Genomic DNA, 24,818 nt, shown 5'->3' with positions numbered 1-24,818 from the left:
TTTTGGTACATAATGTTTAACCAATTAGCACCCCCAGCTTCACCCACCCCAAAAATTCACAAATGAGAAAGTAAGATGAAGGCCATGAGAGTTTATTTGGGAAAACTGTACCTGTCTGATAATGTTGTATGTGTACATATCACAGCTTAATTTCCTCCTGGACACGTACATGTCATTAATACCAACCTCCTAGAGTACTTCAACTGGACGAAGATAAATTTCTGAACCGGTCTTAATACCTCCAAGTAGAATTAATTTGCTTGTAGTCTGATCTTATTACTGCAAAGACATTTAATAAAACAGTATCTGGCCTAAGCAAACGTAAGCCATGGAACTCAGCTCAAGCCTAGCTCACCACTATCTCACACAACTGAACGACGTATGGGAAGCTGGAGTACTGCCAGGAAGAGCTGTTAGGAGAAGTGGTGAGTTTTGAATGTAGAACAAGATGCCATGAGGAAGACAAAGAGCAAGTCAGCCCTATGACTATGGTCCTTATTTTATGGTCAACCTTGTTGTTTGCAGCACTCTTTTAATAGCCTGGAAATGGACTTTTTCCTCACTGATTGTCCTTTCTTTTACAAATACTGTTTTTTCCTCTTCATTATTCTGCATTTTACTTCTTTGGGTATGTACTAGAAGCACTGCCAAACACAACCTGCGCAAAATAGCAATCTCCAAGCATTTGGGGATGAATCTTAAAACCAAAACTACATTCTTACATTTATTCCTCTAAAACAGAGGTGTGTGGTTAAGCTACAGAAACTCACATGATCGAGTGAAAGAACTGCACATTTCTGCTGCATAGGTGAGGAATGATTTGTACTTAAATGTAACTGTTGCTTAACTTCCTTTTCCAGGCTTTTATTTGTTTAAGCTATCCTTGATTAATTTAATTAAAAACAAAAAAGTAAACATTTTGCTTCCTTGGAAGTTTTTGTTATTTTTGCTTAGGAGAAACAAAAAATAGGATAAATAAAAACCCTCTTTCATACTGACCTATATGAAGGAAACCAACAGGTAAGAAATACAGACTTCAGACTTAACTCAAGGGAAATAAGCCAGAAAACTCTTCAAAAGATAGTGTTTACATATATATAAATGCACCCTGCTTGTCAAAAGTATTTATACAAAAATTAAGACAATTGTTAATTCTTGAGTGTTACAAACATAAAAATGCCACTTTTTTCCAAGTCAGTTCAGCCAAGACTTTCTTAGATAATTTATATTACTGAACATCCCCAAAAATTTGTAACTTAGTAAACTGATGAATCACAGTGGAGTTTCAACTCAGACAACTGGCAATGTAGATGCAAGTCTCAAGTTAAACTGAATCAGCAACTGAACAATAAGCAGATCATTTCAAACTTAAAAAAATGTCCCAGCCACATAGCTTGTATTCATATCCCCATTTTTATTAGGCTAGCTCTTCAAAGTTCCACTCACAGTAATGCTGTATACTAAAAAAAAACACCCCTTACTGTATTATTCATTTTGGAAAGGGGGTTAAGTGGTGTATTTTTGTATATGTGCTTAACATCCCAGTACATGTAACAACTAGTCTCCATTTTCAGCGAAAGTGTGAATAGATTTAAGCTCTCCTTTTTAAGCCAACATTTGTTGTAAGACAGTACTTGCTGTGCAAACTGGATGGCAGCTGATTTTTTTCCAGTCAATGTGAGGTTTCATAATCAGTTCCTGTCATAGGCATCAACCCTTCATTCATTCAATCATAAAAATGTGACTTACTAGAAAAGGAAGAATAGAGTCTAAAGGCACAGAATCACATAGCTGCTCTAGTAGGAGTCTGTAAACAGAGAATCGTTTGAATTTAGGAAATCCAAATCTAGGAAAGTAAAAAGGCATCTGAAGCAGGCTCTTATCTAGCCAACTTCCTTAAAGACCCGAAGGGTTTTGAGGTCTACAAAGTATGCACTAAAATACCATATTTCAAAAAGCAATAAGGCAAATAGTATACTCATTATTTCAAAAAAGTTACAATGGTAGTGTAGGCATACACAGTATAACTTAGTTACAATGCGTGGTACTGTTTCTACTACATAGCCCTATAACTGTTTCCTTTCTACATAATCGGAGATTAAACTGGGGTTCCAGGTGAACACAAAACCATCCTTGTACCACCGTCTACCACTGGCAAGTTCTTCAGCAGCAGCAGCATCTGCTCTGCCGCCTGGGTCACACTCATGCTGAGGGAAGTCCAAAAATCAAAGTTCAGAGATTAAACACTGTCATACTTGTGAAGAGCTTCTTCTAGCTTTTGTGTCACTTTTTGAAAAAAGAGTATTTGCTGTTGCAAGAAATGCTGCATCTGTGATTTAAAGTCCCTCACACGAATTTTGTGGAAATGATTAATTTCTGCTAGGGTCGCAAAAGAAATAATGTTACAGCGTTCTTGAATGCCCTCAGCTTTTTGGAGCTCCATCTTCCCTTCTTCCACATGTCGCTTACTCTCCTTTACTTTGGTAAGGGCTCCTGCATAAAGAACAAAACAAAACAGTTGAACTGTGAGGACAATGTAGACTCAAATACTGTGCTTTAACAAGCGATTCAATAACAACAAGGATTTGTATAAGGCTCGTTCTAAATGTATTTATATGTGTGCATATATATATCTGAATGAAAAGGAATAAAATAAAAGCTTTTCCATACAAAAAAAAAATCACAGAAAAGTGAATCTTATTTAAAAAAATCACACTTTTTTAAGGCTCTAGCTTGCAAAAGTTAGTAAAGCATGCCTATTTCACAATCTTAAAAATCAGATGGTGTCCTTCAGAGAATAACTGATAAATACACCAGTAGCGGGAACTTGTCGGTTCAGTTTAAGTCTACATAAACACCAGAAAAATAACCTCGTTAAGAAATTGGACTTTGTGAAACATCACTTTTCCCAATCTTTGTGAAGCGTCAAAAGATCTGACTACGCAAAATCTTGCAAATACAGCATTCTGCTTTTACACTACAGAGACACCAAGATTAATTACTGACTACTATAGAATCTAAAAGTTTATTTCAAAGTTGCAGATATCCATGCAGACCTAATGCAGTCTTGTAAGAGCTAGAAGAAAAACAGAGCAAAAGAACTGACAGTCTTCCTTCTCCAAATAGCTAATTAAAGCACACACGTCCTACAAAAATGAATTATCACCCAAACCAGATCCACCCAAAGCAGACTCATATAATGACAGAGTACCAAGATACATCTTAAGACGTTCATTTTCTTGGACTCCATTTCCCACAGAGCAAATTCTTTGCTTTAAATATTATGCATATATTTTATTCATGTAACTAAAACTGATCAGGCCAATACAGCTTTTATCTCCTCACAAGATGTTAATGATAGGACATTTTTCACAACCTTTATGATCAAGCTTAAGTTACTTGTTCCTTCAACTACTTGTAATGTCTTCAGTCTCCTTCCTTTCAGATTACACTTCTTACCGTACACATGACTACAGTTCAGTGACAGGACTCCCTTTACATGGCCCTGAAGAAATGCTTTTCTGTACTCCCTACAGTGACACTACTCAGCAAGATAACAGAGAAACCTCTCTGCCTATATATTCCAGGGGGACAAGCTCCACTCTATCTGCTGCAGGAGCAGGTTCGTCTTCTCGTTAGCCTGAATCCACACATGTAGTACACATCATTAAACAGTAAAAATGCAGTCCATCAGCAGTAACACTATCTTCCACGCTTCCCTTCCTGTGCCTGTTTAAGAAGCCGTTTCGAATGCGCCTCCCTCCAGCGCCCTGACACATCTCTGCAATTCAGATCTGGAGCATGACCTTGTGCGTGGCAGCGTCTGGGTTTGCTGCAGGCACAGTGTGTTGGGAGGCAACTGGGGAGCACGGCCGCTGCTCACTGCATCTCCTCCGGGCCCTCCTGCAGCTCCCCTGCCTGCTGCAGCCCGTCCCCTGCCCGTCCCCAGCCCTCCCTCACCAGGCAGTCAGGTACATCAGAAGATCGAGGTACACTCTCACTAGAAGCAAGTTAAAATATCAGATGATTTGGCAGACTTGGGGAAAAAGAGTTTGTTGCATTTTTGAAATTCAGCGGGTGTTCTGTCTTCCATTATAAATAAAATCTGGAATTCCTAAAGAGAAGCACGCATGACTTTTCTCTATTCAACTTCTAACAACAACTTAACTTGTGGGGGGTGGTTTTAATTGCAAACACTCGGAAAATACTCCCTCTGTTATCAGTACTTCTCTACTCTTAAAATCATATTCTTCTGCTTAATTTGCATTTAGGTTGTGTTGTACATGGCACCTCCTCTCTACAGCCTTGGTATGAGATCTTACTCGTGAGCATAAGTCCCCTCTGGTGTGACATACTTGCAGAAAGACCATCTGAAAGATTTTCCTTTTCTTTTTTAAACTGTGGCAGGGAGGTTCCGAACAAGGTAAGCATAGATGGCAGGCTGCACGGCCAAGGACGCTGGTATTCGAGTGGCAGAGGCCAAGGGCAGTAGTTCTCCCGGGGCTGTGAGGTGGTGGCAGGTCTTGGCTCCACACCTTGCTAATGCCCACAGCCCACCAGAGTGGTGGCTAAAAGCTTGGCACTGGGTGCTACAGCTGATTTACTTCATCATCTCCAGCCTGGCCCAAAAATACACCATCAAAAAACCTTCTCCACGTGCAGTGGTGCCAGCAGTGGGACCATGCCAGATGATCTCTATTTTCTCCTCTGAGGAATGAGGAGTCTGCGAGGTAAGGCACGATCTGAAAAATACTTACTCCCCTCTTCTGCAAAAGGATGCTTCTTTCAGCAAACAAAACTAGGCTTAGCAGACATTTTCTCTGCATTTTGTGGGCGTGGCAGGATTCCATGCATGGCTGTGAAAAACTGAAATTTGGGATTTACTGCAAGCCAGATGGAGCTGGTTAAATAAACATGACAACTGTTCAGTTGTGATGTGGGAAACAGCTTTAGATGTTATTTCTAGAATGACCAAACTGGAAGAAAAATACTGAAAATACTGATATTTACAGCATCTCCATCTGAAAGCATAACTAAGTTCTGGAGCATGTACAATCTTCAATTTATTTTGCATCAATAAACCTCATACATTACCAAACACTAAAGCCCTGCATAATAGACATATTACACATTATGCATTTTTGCCATTAAAAAAAAAAAAAAGGAAGATTTATAATTAGGGAAAGGAATCCAAGAGGAAAACTTGCAACCATTCACTTCTCTCTTACTGCATATGGATTCATACTGGTCCTACAGTGGAATTGCTTTAAAACCTAGACAGACTACATACAATACATCAGCAATATACGACAAAAGCTTATATGTATGCTTAAGTACAAACTTGCTTGTTTTTTTGAAGTGACTTTAAATGAAGTGTTGGATTATTACTACAACATTCTCAAAATAACTTAATAGAGGAAAAATTTTAGCTTATTTGAGGACAATCGAAGAACCTTCCCCAAAAACACAGAAAAAAAAGCCCATGTGCTTTATTTTAAGAAGCAAACAATCATTTGTTCTAAAATGTCATTTTTAATTTGTTCCACACCTACTGAAGTTTGCAAGACACAGTTCAGTAAATCTTAGAAAAAAGCATTGTTACTTTGCATGGCTCTGCAAGCAGCTTTACTAACAATAACATATCCCATTTTATCCCAAGTTTTCTCCAGACACTTCTTCATAGCCTACAGCCCTTGTGTTTTAATCTATATGAGCGAAACTCTGAGCCAGAGCAGAGATCCATTGATGCCGAGGGTGCAACGATCCACACGGTTTCCTAATGACGGAACCGGGGAGGAGGATAGGGTGGGGAATTGGAGAGCAGAGAGCAGCCCCTTGTGTACATCCCTGCTTGAAAACAAGGATCTTGCTGAGAGATGCCCAATCCCATGGTCAACCCTAATGCCTCCCAACCTGCAACTCCTGACCCGTCTCACCCCAGGCTATACACCATGAACTCCCCCACCTCTGTCCTCACTAGTCTCCCAGTCTACCCATCGCCCCCAGCACCTAACCCCACACCTCCCAGCTCCCGCTGCTGCCCCCACAGGCTGTTGAGGCTCAGCAAGCCCCCTCCAGCCGATGTAGACCTGCAGAAATATGTCCTGCTTTCTGAACTTAATGATGTGAACATCTAGTATTGGTTTGGAGATTCCAAAAAAACAAGATGCATTTAAAAAGAAAAAGCAGGATTATGGCAGCCCTAGAAAAAGCTAACACACATTTCAGGGAAAAGAAACAGAAGGAGCCACCTCCTATTGCATATTAGCTCAAGGAAACCTCCTGCTGAACACGTCTGGGATAAATATCCGCCAATGCACTGCTCCCAAAGGGATGTAATACATAAAAATAAATTCTTGGTTTTCTTTTAGCTCCAGCTCTGTAGATTCTGTAAAGTCTTGCCCATGCCTTTAAAACTTCTAGTCTGATGAAAAGACCTTCTGTCAGGACATGATGTTCCAGTGATCAGGACTAGCTTTCAAACAGTGAAGAGGGCCTGGATCAAGGATCCTGCAAAAAGCTGTGCTACATCTATTTCTGTTCTTACAGGTGGGGAAAAGCAGACATAAATGCTGATATTAAACAGGCAATGGTGCTCACTGAATGCTGCTAAGGGCTTAAGAAAAACTCACAGGTGTCAGTACTTGTTTTGAAGTATGAGATTAGACAACACAATATAAACACATTTAACAAGGGACACTTATACTAAGAGCAGCTGAGAAGACAGGGACAACCTAAAATTCCTGCTGGAAATAAATACTTCCAAGCTGTAGGACACACAATACAAACAGCAACTCAAACAGGTGCTGAGGGGTTACCAGGAAAAAACAAGTGTATTGCGTCAGTAAGCTCCCCATGCAAACATGAAGTTGCAATAAGGCAGGGTCATATACTCATATATACCCGAAGAGACACATACATACATATATTCAGGAAAATTAAATTTAAGAAAAAGAATTCCTGAACCTGAGAGTACTCAGGTTTGGGCCAAACAATGTGTTTTCATATCACCTGCAGTTTTATTACACTAACAAATGCTTTGAGATTGTGCGAAGAGTCAACGAAGGGTGGGTTTGAATCCGTACTTGAAATTGTACTCACTCTCCCTCCACACTATGAGTATGCATATATACATAGAAACCCACGGTGATGCACGTGTCTCCAAGCTCTTCAGTTGCATGGTACCACCAGTCTGCCAGCAGTCAGCCCTACACTAGTTCTTCACGCTTAGTATACATGACACAAGTCCAAGCTGCAGCCTGCAACATGACCAGAAGGCAAAAGTTTTGGGGCTCTGCTCACGAAGACTGCTATCAAGACTGCTCTTCACTCAACTCCTTTGTCCCACTTGAAGCCAGGTCTGCCCTGCACCTGCTAGCACAGGCGATCAGAAGCCAAAGAAGAGCAGTACCTGCTAAGGGTGTGCTATCTTCCCACTGCCTCATTTCCACCTCTTACCAAAGTACCCGAACATCAGCTTTTCAGTGTTGCATACAGCAGTCAGGAGTGAAATATCAGCCGTGTCTGAAGCTACTAATCCAAATAAAGACAAGCCGACAGAAAAGGAACTCTCCAGAGCAGGAGCCCTTTTTGCTCAGTATTTGCAAAGTGCTTACTACAGTGGACATCTGTTTCATGGCTGGGTTTGCTTGACTCTTAAAAAACACAAGCAGTAACTCCTCATATTGTTTGTAACAGTATCACTAATTCTAAAAAATCACTGCTGTAGCAGCAATGATTTAACTGCATATAGTAATACTGCATATGGGATGAAACACAAAGAAGCGTTGGCTCAGCATTGCTAGAACACAGCGCTTGAAGCAGTGGTATCTACTGAAATCAGGGAGGTCTGCAATTCACAGTTACTCTCAGGAACGTGTATCATCCATTAAGTCACCAATATATCAATGTCTTCAGTATCTCACTCCAAAATACCGACCTTAAAAACTCAGCCAGCTTGTAGAAAGTAAGTTAATTTTTTAGATCCTATAATTGCAATGCCTTTATCACTGCAGTTATTAAAATATTTCTTTCACTTCAGTGATGAATTATGCTAAAATGGAACAAATAGATTTCTTTCACTAGTAGCGAGACAACAGTTTACATGTATGTCAGTTATGATTACTACAGCACTCTTTCTTTCAACAAATACCCATGTTCTTGTTACTCTACTTTATACCCCGAGTTAAAGAATTATTGCAAAACTGCAAAGGAATGAAAGAAGACATGGGAGACAAAGAAGGTAATCCTGTGGTTCCCCCTGATAATTCACAAAGAATGCTATTTTCTGAAATAAATTTTTAATGGAGCTGGGGAAGGGAGGCAGAGTGAAGCAGTGAGCTGGGTGCCAGCCCAACAGTATTTGCCTTTCCCCACTGGCCTCAGCACTGCCAGGAGGGAGGCAAGCGTGGGCCAGCACACCGCTGGGGCTGCTGGTCATGCTGCAGGTGAGCAGCAGTAACCGTTCCAAGGGATGGAAACGGGGCACATGGCCACTCTAACCACATACCTGTTCTTATTCTATTTGCAGACCCTATTCGTAAATGATACTGAAAAGGACAACAGCCACAAAAACAGCAGAATGGAAAAAACCCTGAGGAGGGTGATTGTTCTGGCCTTGACACCAGTGTTAACTGTGGCACAACCAGAGTGTCAGATTCTTGACCACCACCCTTGAGAAGTCCGCCAGCCAACAGGCTTTGGTGTGACAGCAAGACCTTGTGTTGAAGTCCGAAGACTTCTCTTAGAGGTGGCTCCCTCACGGGGAAGGACAGCTAGGGTCAGAAAATACTGTGATCTTCAAAGAAACTCGCAAGTTTGACAAAGAAAATCCCTCAGCAGTTGTACCTCAGAAATCCCGTGAAAATAAAATGACCTGCGCAATAAACAATTTTTCATCTCTCTACTATCAGCTAGCTACAATATAAAATTTGGTGCATTACTTACTAGAAAGCAAAACAACTTACATTTCCACAACATTCAGCTAACCATCGTATTAAATGGTCTAACAGTAGGGGTGATGTGTCCTTCAAAGCAGGCTATTGAAGGGAGAGCTTTGAACTAGTCTAACAACTCCCTTTGCTTTACTTTTGTTACAAAACACTGTTCCAATATGAGACAGCACCTCTGAAAGGAAGGGAGAACACAATATATTTATTGTGTTGCTTTCATTGAAGGATGCAGAAGCAGAAAATGTAACTAGAAATAAGTTTTCTTTTTCCTTACCTAGTGATGAGACTATTTAAGTACGGTTCTTTGCGTAAAGATTCAAAAAGGCAAACCCTGAGTAGCCCACATGCATGTAGCACAGTTTTGATTCACCTTCCTTCTGAAAGAAACAACTGTGGAGGCAACAACATTATCTCCAATCCAGCAGACGGCTGCCAGAACAAGCCTGTCTACATGGCCACCCCATTTATACCAGATCTAGCAAAGACTAGATGTTAGGGGATGACTCAAACGACTAATCCAATAAAAACCTGGATTTGGCCTGGAGGGCAGGGAGACTGCGGCTTAGTTTTATCAATGGCTTAGCTATGTGATCCAGCTCAGCCCGGGGCTACACAATCATCAGGAAGGGAAGTTGCAGAAGCACCACGCAAGATTACAAGAACGTGAAATTCTACTCCAAAAAAAGCCCCCAAACTTCCTTCTCTCAATTCAAAGGGAAACGATGAAATTCTGTGTAGCAGAACAGCGATTTTATTGCATTGATAGATCATTTGTTTAAGAACGCTCTGAGCACAGATTAACAGCAGAAGCCCACATAAAGATTCTGAAAATTCTTTACATTTTCTGGCTCTGATTTAGAATGGAAAGCAGCATAGGAATTTGCCTGAAATTAAAACCAGAAGACTACTCCAGTAGCGTCTGAACTGTACAAAAGAAATGTCACAGGGAAAAAGTACCATTACCGTAACTAATGTACTTTAAAATCTGGTTTTACAGTTTTAAAGAGAAAAAGGCAAGTGATCTCCAACATTGAAGGCAAAATGATGAAGTCACTTGTTCTTTCTGAAAGTGCCAACACAACAGAGTTTTCAAAACCAGTCTTTCAAATTCAAAGATTATATTCTTCTCCTTAAGGGTGCAAAACTACCATAACAACGTTCTACTTTCCATAATGAAAGTCAGAAATACAAAAATAAAATATATCAATTTGCAATTACTTTAGTATTATATGGGGGTTTTGTATAGATACATGAAAATGGCTATAATGCTTTTATAATCTGCAGCTTAACAACAGTCAAAAAAAGGTGAGGTTTAGTTTTTGTTATTTTGTTGTCCACTGCTCAAAAACGCAAAGAATAAAATAATACTATCCCATAAATCTAGGCTCACAAATTACAGTACTCTGCTAAGATCTCGGTTAACATTGACTGACTGCAGAATTATTAATGTCAGACAGAATTATTTGTGCTTCCAGTCACCCTGTTGCAAAGCTCATTGAAAGCTGTCACCCAGGGACACATTCTTCAGTTCAAAATGAAATCACTTTCTAATCTACACAATTCAGAGATCACGCACAAATAAAACAGTCTTTGCTAGAGATTTCAGACACTTGATTAACTCTAATCTCATTTGGTGGTTTTAACATATACATTGATTTAATTAATATATAACTGATAAGTAATGGTGTTAGAATGCACAGCATCAAATGCCACTCAATTTTAAAGAACTACCAGGGTTAATAGATACTATACATGCCTAACTAATCTTTTTCTTATTTTAAATAATGTGATATTTAAGAATTGATTAAACTCATTGTGCATACATCTGCCAGCTGGTATACACACACATAGGAAGAGCATACACGGCCAATTTATTTAACCAAATCTACAAGGACTCTAATCATACCTATGCATGTTCAGAGACTCCAAAACGCTCATGCTACTGAAAAATATTTAAATTATCACATTGGCAATGTGCATTTCATTTCCAGAGTCCCTCAGAGCAATCTACAAGCTTTGGTGTGCAGCCCCCCCAGTACAAATGTTTTGCTGGGCTGTGCTACAGCACACTGCTATGCAAGCAACAACCCACAGTTTGCCCTTGAAACAGTTGAAAATACAAGGTGAGAGCAAGATGGCAAAACAAATAAAAGAAACATTACAGAATTATCACTTCATTGCACCTACTGCCCCACATAACCCCACTAACAAAACAGAAAAAGCCCATAGTGCTAGGTAACCGCGTATAAAAACTGTGCAATATCGGATGGAAGCTTTCCAGTCAAATCTTGAACGCAGCGACTTTAAAACCAACGTATCTTTAGGTGTACTGCACACAAACGACCTTATTTCAGCCACCAAAGCACATTTAAACTGTGTTCATGAGTAGTTCTGACTTCATAGGTGCCTACAGTGAAGTCTGAAAGGAGGCCTGTCAGGAATAATTTTATCTTAAAATCCAGCTAAATTGTGTATACTGCTGTCCATTATCACAAACGTTGTGTTTTGCACCACAGCCTGAGAGGCAAACACTAGGTAATGCCGGTTTTGCCCAACTCTAAGGCAGTCTGTACTTTTCGGCACTCACATGTACCATTTAAGGAGTTTTTCTTTGGTATGACTTCAGCTGACACTGCAGCCTGGGGGAACAGAAAGGAGTGAAACTTAAACTAGGCCAGTGACTAGAAACATGGTACATTTGCCCTTTAGAAAGCCAGTCATGTTTTTCAGGGTGGACACACTTGAAAATTTAAGTGATCGCAATTTGCAGAAGTATCAAGATGAAACCGTTCAGTGATTTTAAGTACTTCTTACAAGCTTACATCTAAATGGGGCATCAAACAGGCTTTTAAGACAAATCTCCATTTTTCCACAATTTAAGTTGGTCTATTACAGTTTGGTCATCACAGGTTCTGAACACTAGTTTTCCCAGGTAGGATACTAAGACAGGCGCTTTTCTGTTGGAATGATGCGACAGACTCTTAACAGCTTTCGTAAATGCCCTGTTTGTTATGCCGACTTCAAGACAGCAACCTAAATCAGAAATTATGCTGTACATGCGTGATATAATTAAATTTTCAGTACAACTGAGTGTTCTGGTTTGAGCAACACAGGATTAACTTCTCTTTCGGTGATTTTGCTTTTTGCTAAGGTCTCTTCTAATACTTGGGAAAACTGCACTTTTAGAAGACTCTCGTGTCTGGATTTGTGAAAGTGTTTACTTTATAGCCAGTTATGGTATGTGGGTTTCAAGGTCTTGGTGCTTTCGAGTTAGCCAGGTTTGGGGATGAGGAGGAGCAAGATCAGGGTACTTGACCCAACACGGCCAACAGGATTATTTCATAACATGAATGTCACATTCACTATAAATTAGAAAGCGTGCTCTTCCTTGATGACTGCAATCCTGAGAACGCCTTGCCCTGGTGCTGGACGTCTGAGCCCTTCCCTTCCTCCTGAGGCCATAGCGCTCGCAGAGTCCAACATCTGCTGTCCACTGCTGGGAGTGCACAGTTTCCGACAGATAGAATTGGCTGAGTTCTTCAAACCGCAACAACTGATTAACAACTGGTTAACAGCATATGGGCAGAAACGTATCCTCTGGATATAAGTCACAGCCAAAATGAATGCAAGCATCATTATATTAAATGGTAACTTCATAAAAATTTTTGTAAGATTCTTGGGGTGTGGGTGGGCAGGAGAAGACAGGTAACACTGCATATCAATATCCATATACCATTACCAAGAGAAGGAAGTATAAATGCAGGTTCCACTGACTCTTACATCCTTCCTTTATTGGGGCGCTATGAAAGACCGGCTTCTGGATGTTATTCTCTGTAAAGGCTGAAGGGAAGCAGAGTGCGCACAATTTATGGTCTCTGCTTGTCCATCATCATCTGCTTAGCTCGTCTATTGTCCTAAGATGAGCAAATACAACATGCATAGACATTTTAACATAAATTCATACGAAAAGAGTCGAGATCCAAATGAAATGAAGATACTGCTCCGCTTTTTCCCTAGTACCCTTTAAATGCTCACTCTTAGAAATCTGAATGCTGTAGTACCTCTGTAAGGACAAAAAGAAGTAGATTCCTTGATGCAGAAAAAATATGCAAGGTAAACCATCACTAATGTAACAAATTAAAATATATTATATACTACAAAAGCAGAACACGTGATCATTGTATTATTATAATGTTATATTCATATTAGATAAAAGAAATGTTATACATTACTATGTTAATTACTTTAAAATTGTAAATATTTAACTTTATTAAATTCATTAATATATGACTATAGTACATATTACAATATAGTATATATTGTAGTATAGAATATTGTAGTTTTATAAAGGCAGAAGAGAATTGTCTGCCCTTTTAGGAGGAAGGGATCTGCCGCTTTGAGTTTGGGCTTACAGAAAACTGCAGTCAGACTGAAAATGTAGTGTCATTATAATGATCTTTGGTAAAACGGATCTTTCTTCAGTACACCGCCAATTCACCAGCATAGCTATTCATCCATAAAAATATCCAAAATTATAAACCTGAAAAAAACTAGAATGGCAAGTTGCTTTTTACCACGAGACAAAAAAACAATGTAATCTCCCAATCATAGCATGAATCTGCTTTTCACATAGTTATGAAAGAATTGCATGTAGGCATAAAAAGGGTAGTTCAGTTCATTAGATTAGAGAAGTTGTCCACCCGTGATGTGGACCTACCTAAAACCAAGGCTGAAACCGTCACACTTCTTGCTGCTCTGCTACAATAACAACCCAACGTTGCTGACAAAAACTGAACCGAGATTGCTTAAATGTATATATTCTGTCACTGATTTCATGAGATTCCACTCCAAAATTTAAAACACTTTTTATTAGGTTTTGTTTTTTTTTTTAAATTTAATTTAAATCCTCACGGCCTTCATGAAAGATATAAACAAGATTGTGCAGAGTGCCGTTTGTTTGCTCGAGTCTACTGATATGACTTGTGTTTTGGGGGTTAAGCCAAACGTGATTTCACTTTTTTAATTATAATTTTCAAATTCTGTGCTATTTGAACCACGCAATTTAAAGTAACTAATGTACCAGCTGGATGAGTTTATACAGTCTACACATATTACCTTGGCATTTTAGCTGTTCAAACAAAATCTAACAATGAAGTCATGGAAAGATTCTGGAAAGGCTGAAACATGTCCTTGTTTCAAAGGTGACTTGCACAATAAAAAAATCATCCAGCTTGTTTGTTTTTGATAACGTGTTTACAAAGACCTGGAAGAGCTCTGGGAGCTACTTTCCATTTTCAGTCTGCCAACTGTTGTCTTCCATGTTTGGATGGAAGTCCTTTTAGCAAGACCTGGAACCTTCTCAGCTGCAAGAGAACCATCTCACTATCTAGATTCTTCATAAGCTTCAAGCCAGAAAGGTATTACAAAGTCTTTCAAATAAAATTACTTCCTCTTTCTACAACGTAATTTTTAATTCTTCAGTGTCTACACTGTCCTGCTACTCAGTACCTGTAAGAGCACAAGAGATGACAATGCAGTGCCTGCGGTCAAACCTACAGATTTGAGCTCTGATCAAAACTTCTCCAGCCTGTTAGGACAAAGTGGGCACTCTGGACAGACCTTCTGGTGTGCAGTAACACGTACGGTCTCTCCCACAGGAGAGAAACAGTTACACTCTTCCTCTGCTACCAGCTGTTTTTGAAAAAAAAATCACTGGGGTTTTTATCAGCTATGAGATGTCTCTCTGTCATCAAATGTGTATGGTATCAGGCTAGCAGGTTTCAAAAGGCAACAGGAAAGAGAAAGACATCATGACTGCATGGATTTTGCTCCCTTAGAAAGCTAAGGTAAGAAGAAATTGTGGGGCCAGTGGAAAAGAAAGAAAGAAAAAATCATAATTTAAAGACGTGTGCATCTTTTAGACAAACGGGACACAGAAGTCCTTTTTCCGTCTTTCTGTTTATATTCTTTAAGTAAGGCTATTGCTCAATTTTAGTCGTTTATATTGTTGTCCTCTGATTTCATTCACACCAAGCAATCTACAATTTTATGCAGTTTCTAAATGTGAAGATTCTTTCACATTTTAGCCATCTAAAAGTCTCAGTTTCCTTCAGGTTACCTTCAAATACTGGGAGGTAGTATCGGGCGATTCAGCAGCAAGCAATGACATGTCATCGCTGTAACAGCGATGGAGAGGTTGACAGGGCAAAAAATACAAGTCATCCTTGGGCAACCCATCCTTTCTCATCAAAGTCCTTAACAGATGAAACATAGGTACCCATCTCTTTTTACTGTTGTAAGGGTCATCTGGCTAGGATTACATGCCAAGCTGTTAGCCAGTAGCTACCTGAGTTGAACCCCATGCAATGTGTATCTATCTGGGGGATGGGGGAAGGCCGATAAAAGGAAAAACAGGGATGGGAAAACCATGTCTGCACAAGAAATTTAGCCGGTTAGAAAGTAAGCAAGAGAGAAAAGCACTGCTTTTACACTGTGATAGAAAATTTTAGATGTGAATTTTGACCAATCTTATTTATTTGTGAACACACATACCCCTCCTTCCCCCTGAAAAAAAAAAAAAACCAAACCAAACATCGCTGAAAATGTTAGAGTTCTGGGTTTCAGTGCTGTTTGGGTTTTTTTGATGCTTGAAATTTTGATGCATTTCCAGCTGGAATGTTTTTTTGCCTATAATTTTGTAAGATATTCTAAAAATCACATCCAGCGCATTCTTTAAAGCCAATGTCTAGAATAAAGTTTGCTTCAGGTAAATAAGACAATTTGCCTTATTTTACTTTTCACAAACAGTGATGAAGAAGCAAAAAGATAATTCAGATTTTTTTTTAAATAATTCTCTTAAATCTCAACATGCAGAGGAAACAGAATCGCTGCCTACATCTTAGAAAGCATTCCAACCACTTTCTCAAATCGGTTTTGCAAAAGTCATAACCAGAAGTTTGTCTAGCGTTAACATCATAATGTTAAGAGAAATGAGAAATCTGGAAAGCAGAGATGAAACAGCAAGTTACTATTTCTTCCACTTTCAGAAATCACAAGAGACCAATTATAGTAATTCCTCCAACAAAACTTGAAAGCAAGAAATCTGAAACCCCATAACTTCTCTACTCTCACAAAGCAAATATGAAGACAAGATAGCTAGACAAGCATGAGCTAGAGTACTAGCATACACTATCTCAAATTCCCACGTGCATAAATTTCCTGAACCTGAACTTGCATGGGCCTGCAGTGAGCATTTATGTGGAAGATTATTGAAGTCAAAAGATCTCATCAGTTGAGTGAAGCTCTAGCAATTAATATTTAGGAATTATTTTGCCAAGAATGCCTAGGGAATTTCCACAAGTAGACCTTAAAAACACAAAAAAGAAGGTATTATCCATTACAAATGAAGTCAGAAGGCTGCTTTTCTTCTCAAAATTAAAGCAACTAAATCTAGTATCTCTTGAAAGATACAGCAGTTCTGCAAGAGAAAATTACAAAAGTGCAGTTTAGTTTTTGAGCCTACTGAACTTAATATTCCCCTTCTACAAATCTTTTGCCAGAGGCTAAAGAAAACTGAGTACAAGTTTATCTGACTAGCATATTTGGATCTTCCACTCCAGACAACACAGATGTGCACAGGAATACTTTCATGCAAGCTGTTTAGAAGCATTTACCTACGAGGGTTGAGGGCTAGATTCATACAAATGCTTAGATGCTCAAGACACCACTCTACCATCATTTACCCCTACAGGTGGCAGTTTTCAAAATAAAACCTATAAAACAAGTCGTTTGTAAGGGATGTATGCCATAGGGCTGATATGGTCTGTGCCAGCCTCAGCGGGACTCTCAAACAAAGCACTTCCAGATGGAACCGTGAGGTTTCCAACTTGGCGTGTTCTTCACTTTTGGGCTTGATCCAGTGAGTCTTCAGACCTGGACTGGAATGCACACGAAACTGGGTAAGGTCTCTCACAAAGCACTGACAAGTTGATCCTCAGCTGGCATGTGGGAGAGAAAAGTTCAAATCCTTCCTCTGTCTCTTCTGGAGGAGGAACTTGAACTCTTCCTTCCCTTACAGAAAATTCATTAAACACTGGGTGCTCAAGGTGAAGGAGGCAAAGGGAAAGGAATCTTTTAAAATCTCCCATTGAAGCTATTGCCATTCCATAAAATACTCGAAATACTAATAACACAATAAACAGTTTGAAAATATTCCCAGAGTCACAGAGACATAGAACTGTCTACGTTGAAAGGGACCTTTAGTCCATTGGTTTGCATGTTTTATACAAGTAAACAAAATGACAACCCCTTTCTGCACACTTCAGGTCATGTATGATGTCCTCAGCACAGGACACAGAAAGACATGGACCACAGAGCAATTAGCAGCACAACAGTTGACACATTTTCCTGCTGATATGCCATCAAAGCAACAGTGAGGCTTACACGGCTTTGGTTCATAATTCTAGGAGAGAAGACAAAGCCCAAACAGAGGGAAATTTTTGTCTCTTGACTTACAGATTGTCTGTCCTTCTTTTTGCAGAAGTTGCAGAAATGCTTAAAAAAACCCAGACATGCAGACTTCTCAGTCTATACCACAAAACACACTTCCAAATCACATTCAGCAGCTGTTCCACTATCTGCAGTAGAGCAAACCTGTAACAGGACAATGCAGCTGAATATTCTACCCCCAGACATGGGCAAGTTTTGGACACAGCTGCCTTTATTTTTCAGGCCTTCCCAGGTCTGGGAGAATACAGAAATTGAATTTAGAAAAGGTTTTTATCCCAAGTGGACAATATATTTGCACTATGTAGAAAACAAAGGAGAAGTACTCCTAACTTCAGACTTCATCTTTTTAAAGGCATGGCCACCAATCAGGCTGCTGTTTCTACCACTTCTAAGGGCACTTTGGGGTCATTTTACTGCACAAAGAAGTTGTACGCTAGAAAATAAAACACTTAAGACATGTCAACTCTATTTTTCAGATGATCTATTATCACCAAAAGATATCTGTTTCGTCTATACAGACAATACTAAATCTCAGAACTGGCAATTATCCCAGATAGTAAATTTCAAAGAAAGCTCTTAAGTTGTAAGAACACCAAACAGTTTATATTTTCATCTGAAGTTTACAATTTGGAATTGAAAAGTTATACCTTGTAACAAGTAAATTTTTAGAGTAATACAGTGGCGATATACTGGGTGTAAAAAACGTCCTCCTCGCAGTTTTCCTCCAGTTTGCTTGTTTTGTAATGGGAACAACAACAACAAACACGCAACCTGGTTCTAATTGTGTTCCTGTCACAAACATGGACACTGAATAGACAACCCTCTCAAGCCCATGCCATTTTCTGATGGCAAGTACATGTTAGCCCAAAGGTACTGGAGCATTAATGCCTGCACACAGGCCAGCTGTGCATTTCTCCAACCAGCTCCAGGACAGTGCTCTGACACAAAATACACTCTATGTATGTCACGCTCATGCACTGCTCTAGTGGAAGCCCATTTAGATGAACTTTCCCTGGTTCAGTATGGTAAACCTAACCAGTAAGCGCAAATTCAGACAGAACTATAAAAGAAACAGGTTTGAATCAAGCACCTATCTTATTCCCAATTGTCTCTTCAAAGTCTTGTCTCCAAAAACACTACAGTGAAGAATTCTACACAGCCTTAAGGCCTGAGGATACATTATTTAAGTAGTGTATATATTCTGCTAGTTCTTTTCATCTAAGAAAAAAAAAAAAAAAATCTTTCCCTTAATTTTTTTCCAGAAGCTTACAGATAATCCTATTATTAGTTGACAAGTCACTTTAAAATGCCCCACTCCCAAACATGAGGCATTGTCACGACCACCTTTCTCTCCAAATTTAAAATATTTGAAAGCTGTTATCAGAACACAATGCCATAGCAGCTAGCAAAACAACTCCCCAAAGGTTACACTGCACACTTCCCTTTTCTCTTCAAAATAATATTGACTGCTTAAGTCTCCACTCACAATTTTCAAGATTCGACAGGAGAATGAAAATATAACTTTGATGCATGCAATTTTTAAGAAAAGCTTACTTTCTTAAATAACAACAAATTGTGCACTTCATACCAATTCTGTTTCCTCAGATTTTCCCAGCAATAATCTTTATCTCCTGGAAGCCTGCCTTTCTGATCTGTTGAAAAAAACTCTTTCAACTCTTCTATCATCAAACTCAAGGTACTGTTGCAGATGCAAAACCCCTGGAAAAGTCATGTAAGGGCACAAAAGACTGATTCACTGTGTTTGACAATTCAAGCTCTGCCTCTTGGGATACAGAACACTGCTTATTAATCCCAAAAATAATTTTCAATAAAGCTTATGCACTTTCTCAGGTTAACTGCTCTATATAGCAAATGTAATGTTTTCTTGGTCTTTTTTACAGCTCCAATCCCCACACTTCCCTGATCTTCAGGCTGAAAACTACAAATAAGGAATATAACAGCAAAAAGAATGAATGATGGGCTAGTCTTCTCACAATGGTGAAGAATATATGAATATCATTAATTTCACAGCAGAGAAATCATCTACACAAATATAGTACTACAAACTTTATTTGTTTGAACAAGTGTCACTAGTTATATAGCAGATGATTCTTTCATTTTTGGAGTTTCTTTCTCTCTGATGTATCACAAAGCGCCATACCAACAGCAATCTGAACCTCAGAAGCGTGTTTTAGCTAGAAAGATGCTGAAAGGATAACAGGTGAGTAACATCTTTTTATGACAATAATGGCAAAGGATGAACAACTCCAACTAAGAACACCGTGGCAGACCATTATTCTTGCAAAGGCACCAAGAGAGTTCAATGCATGGCTGAACTGAGAAACCCCAGCAGCTTTAAACATCTCATCTGACTGCCTGACCCTGCAAAATGCGCACACTGCCACACGCACCTGAAACAAGGCAGTCAATCAGAGGAGTTCCTGCATCTTCACATTACTTCATATTTATTAACTACTAGATCAGAGATTTAAGATACCTAACGTACATCAAAAAGTAATAGACGTTTTCATGCCACCTGATCTCCAGGGTTTGTAAACAAGCCCATTAACCTTTAATGTATCAGCAGTATAGGCAGGTGTGGTTTCTTTCAGAGTTATGCAGCCAAATGCAGCAACCTCTGACCAGTAAAATTCCCAACTACATCTAGACCTTTGGCACATAACTAAAATGGTCACTGATGTGTTTTATGTATTTTTAGCAACAGTTTACCTGAGAAAACACAGGAAGATTTAGCCCAAGACCAGCCAGCCAAACGCAGGGCAAATTTAGTGCCGGGTCCCTACATCTGCGTGCGTATCACTGATACATAAAACTTCATCGTTTCAGAAAGCACGTAAGGGTGTTACCTTTCTGGACGTGGATGATGTCTGGAAAGTTGGCCAAATGCCCCTGATACAGGGCTAACAAATCCATCACAGGATCTAGGTCCTGCCGGGGCTGATCTGCAAAGAGATCCCCGATGGCGTCGTAGGCTTCTGCAGTGAAGGCTATGGCTTGGTTGAGGCCAGCTGAAAAGGCCTGCTGGTCCAGCTCAAATGCCTGACTGAGGCACTTAAAGGAGTGCCCCACCTTCTGGTATTCCTTCTTGAAACCAGTGACTTGTTTGCGGGCAAACTCATTGGCCGTGTGATTAAGCTGCAGGGCGCTCTCGTCCATCTTCTTCGTGAAGGCTTTGAAGCCATCCACCTGGCTTTCCACCTCCTGCAAGTCCAGGCTGGCCCCAGGGCCCGTGGGGACACTGATGGTCAGGAAGAAGTTGGCACCCACCATCTCATCCTTTTCAGCTTTGCGTTTGCCTTGTTTCCAGGCCTTCTCATCCGTGCTGGGACAGGTGAGGAAGTGCTGGAAGGCATCGCACTGAGCCAGCACGGGGTGGCTGCACATGTGGTCCATCCACCAGGCCAGGCCTTTGCGACGTTTGGAGATGAAGTCCTCCTCAAAGCGGCCAGTGGCCTGCTTCTCCGGCAAGTGGGGCACGGAGATGACGGGGAACTTCTCGGCCAGCCGCCCGTAGAGCCAGTCAAAGTGCTTGTAGCGGCGGTGCACCTGTTGCCCGGTGTGGCTGGGCACCAGCTTGTAGGCGATGTAGCTCTTCATGCCCTTGAACTTGGTCTGCTTGGTGGGGTCCTCGATGGAGCACTGGAAGGGGTAGGGGTTCTCCTGCCACTCGGGACCCCGGGGTCCCAGCACCACGCACAGCTTGTCCCCGTCCTTCACGAAGCCCGACGCCTCGCCCAGCACGAAGGCCTCCCCGCCGGACTTGACGAAGGTGGAGAAGCGGTTGAGGTTGCGGCTCACTGTGGCCGAGCTCTTGGCGCCGCCGCCGCCGCCGCCGGGCGGGTGCGGGTGACCGGCCGGGTGGCCACCGCGGGAGCCCAGGGACAGCTCGGACCGGGTGGACATGCGGTAGCGGCCGGAGGCCCCGCCGCCCGCCGCCTCGTAGTCGGGGTAGGAGCTGCCCAGGGCGCCCGGCTCGTCGGCCACGGTGGAGCTGTCGTCCCAGTCGTCGTCCCAGTCGTCATCGCTGCCCTGGCTGGGCTGGTAGGAGCCGCCGTAGGGCGCCGGCGGGAAGGGGAAGCCGGCGGCGGGGGGCAGCGGGAAGGGCTCGGGCGCCGCCGCCGGTGGGGGCTGCTGCGCCGCCGGCTTGAAGGCGGCGGGGGGCGGCAGCGGCTCGAAGCCGCCGGCGGGGAGGTTGGCATAGCGGGCGGGCGGCGGCGGCTCGGCGGCGGGGGCGCGGATGACCTGCACGTAGGAGGCCGGGAAGAGGCCGCGGTCGCCGCGGCTGTTGACGCCCTCCAGCCAGCCCTCGATGTCCTGCTCGCTGCAGAGGCTCAGCACCTCGTGCTCCCGCAGCGAGATCTCCCCCGGGTTCTCCGACCTGAAGTCGTACAGCGCCCGGGCCCGCAGCGCCATGGCCCCGCCGCCCCTTCCCCCCCAGCGCCACCCCGCGGGGAGCGGGGGGGGGGGGTTCCCCGCCGCCGCGGTGCCGCCGCCCCTCACCGCGCCGCGCCTGCCCTCTGCCTCCGCGTCCCGCCGGCAGGGAGGCTGCGGCCCGGGCGGGCGGCTCCCGCTGCTCCGCTGCGCTGCGCTAGGCTGCGGCGCGGCCGGCTCCGAGTCCCGGCTTCACCCCGGCGGGCGAGGCGGGGCGCGGGGGCCGGGCCGGCGGCCGTCCCACGTCGCCAGTTTCGCTAATCCAGAGCCGAGAGGCAGGGCGGAGGAGCCGAGCCCAGAGCGGCCGCCCCCATCGATGGGCCCGGCCCGCCCCTTCCCTTTCCTTCCTTTCCTTTCCCTTTCCTTCCCTTCCTTCCCTTCCCGCCCCCTGGCGTCCGACCGTGCGGGTCGTTTCCCCTCATGTCTCCTGTGGCACCTGGACCTGCGCTGCCTGGTCTCCTGGATGCCATCTGTGAGCTCTCTTTAGATCCCTGGGTGCACATTTCTCCCCAGATTTGACCCTGTTGGCGAACAATTAGAGAGGAGTTCTCCGGAGGAGCCGTGCTGGTTTGGTGCCCGGTTCTTCGCGCAGCGTCCTGCCAGAGACGCAGCTCCTGCTCGTTGCTCTGGTGGAGTTCAAAGTGTACGTTGCTTCTCAAAGGTCTTTGTGGCAAATAATTTGCCTTCATCCAGGCGCCACTGGAATTACCTGGGATCCACTGGCATGCTGCGAGACCCACTGCTTGCGTTCATGGCTGCTGTTAGTGCTTGGTACCTGCGTTCTGCTGGTGGTCACTTTTTTCTTCTGACCTTCATTTTCCCAATGTTATTGCACATATTATTACAGCGCCTTTCTGTCACTGTTGTGTGGCTTGCATGCTTAATATTTTTTTAATACATGAGCTCACGTCAGCCTAACATGTTAGCCCCGAGTTCCTTCATTGCTTAACTCTGGAAGTCTGTTTTAATTACCTGATACCAATAGTGCCCAAAGAACCATATAGTTCAGCACACAACCAGCTCCTCAGCGGCCAGCCCAGTGGAACACATTCATGTTGCATCCCCTGTGCCACCATCTCCAAACCCAAGCACTAAATTTGGAGCAGCAAGTTTACGGGGAGCAATTCTGAGTATCAACATCAGTGCTAAAGCAAGAACCATCAATCTTCTCCTGAAAGAGAGCTAGCAGCTGCCCAGGATGGTGCAGCTGAAGACCTTGACTTCAGACATCTCTATCAAAGCTTCTGGGTTTCCCTGCCAGCTCACGTGGAACTTCTGGGAGCAACCCAACCTGGCCTGGTCACCATTAACGCCCCAACAGGCTCTTAGGTGCTCCTCAAGCTATGCGTCAGCATCCGTCAGCACTCTTAGAACTGCCAAAGATTATTTTCCATCAAGGCTAGTGACTATCAGCGTTCTTCCACTGCAGCTGGCACGCTGTCAGCATCTGCTTTCCATGAAGGTGTGGTTCACTTCTGCCAAATGGAGAGATTGCCACAGAACCCGATCCACAGTCCAGTGTGCTGCCCTCCACCCATGTGGCCAACCTAGAGTAAGGACTAAAGCATGAGGTAGATGTGGATCAGGTTAACCTGGTCTTAGATTTCATCCCAAGTTCTGACTGCTGCAAGTCAAGGTAAGTCACTGTTTTTTTTTATTCCTTCCAAAGTTAACTCCTAACATTGATCTGGGCAGTCTTGTACATTCGTGTGAATCCTCACAGGTTAAACTGCAGGAAAATTAGCTCCTGATCTGCCTTTACTATACCACTTATTGTTTTATATATATTTTACTGCACCTGATTCAACTCCTTTCCCGAACTTTTCAGTCCTATTCATCTTAACTTCAATGTCCTTAATCAGTAATGTTGTTTTCTCTGAAATAGTCTTTTTTTTTCCCGTGAGATGATCACTACTGGAAATGATGCTGACCTACTTGATTTGTGTAAATAGATACATTTAAGATTTGCTTTCATTGAACAACCTGCAGTGACAAACAAGATGCCTTGCGCAGCTCCAAAGCCAGTTCAGGAATGGGGTTTTGCTGCTCCACGGGGTTCTGCCAACTCCTGTCAGGCTGCGGCTGTCATGGCCAGGGCAGGACGAAGGGACAATGTTGAACTGGGCAACCAGCTTACTTCCTTGGGTGCTGTAGTGGAGGTGGTATCTGTCCTGCTTCCCCTTGTGCCCCTCAGCGCGTTGGATCTGACGTTTTCTTGGTAAGTACTGGCTCAGTATTTGTATCTCAAATGGACGCAAGCAAAGGCATCAAGTTCAACAGGTGCAAAAACTGCTACCAGGAGAATTGAAGGCATAAGATCTGTAAAGCTAATGAAAATACTATTTCTTAAATAAATAAGTGTGTAGTGAAGCAGTTATCCTCTCAAATCTTCAAGTTTTATCTTGAGATTTTAACAAAAATTAAGTTAGGTGAAATTGAGTCATGATTTTCAGACACTAACGCCATCAATAAGGCAAAATTATGAAAGGAAAAAGTGTGTTATATTATTTCTCTGGTGGACAAAACTGCAAAGAGAATTTGGAACAATAACAAGGTCATTGTTTCCTTCTTTTTCCCACCTGTGAGCCAACTCTGATTACCACTGTGTGCAGGCACTCTGTTGCAGATGTTAAAATTAACGTTTTTAAAAACTCAGCTATTATTTTCAGGAAAACCAACCTGAAAAATTAGAAGCCACCCTTGAAAACATTTTTAAAGGGTTTGAGGAAACCAGCTTCTTCAGCCCTCGGTAACCATCTAGAGTGCCACGTAGAAGAGCTGGATGGATTGAACTTTGTTTCTTGTTGTACAGGCTAGCAGAAGCAAGGATTTCAAAGCAAGAATAGCACATGTTGCCCTACAGCATTTCAACCGCACAAAGCATGTATCCGAATGCTTTGCTTTGTC

General features: G+C 42.3%; 1 protein-coding gene across 1 annotated transcript; it reads right to left on the bottom strand.

Moving 5' to 3' along the window:
* Nucleotides 1–76: 76 nt before the first annotated feature.
* Nucleotides 77–21,893, bottom strand: SNX18 (sorting nexin 18; the record flags this gene model as incomplete). The annotated part of the gene is made up of 2 exons (XM_082497168.1): nt 77–2,493; nt 20,327–21,893. The coding sequence occupies 2 exons, from the start codon at nt 21,891–21,893 to the stop codon at nt 2,240–2,242; spliced, it is 1,821 nt and encodes a 606-aa protein (XP_082353294.1). The 3' UTR covers nt 77–2,239.
* Nucleotides 21,894–24,818: the final 2,925 nt, after the last annotated feature.

This window comes from Vanellus vanellus (assembly GCF_965231255.1).
Source record: "Vanellus vanellus genome assembly, chromosome: Z".
NCBI lineage: Eukaryota > Metazoa > Chordata > Aves > Charadriiformes > Charadriidae > Vanellus > Vanellus vanellus.
This window is presented reverse-complemented; position numbering and strand designations above follow the sequence as displayed.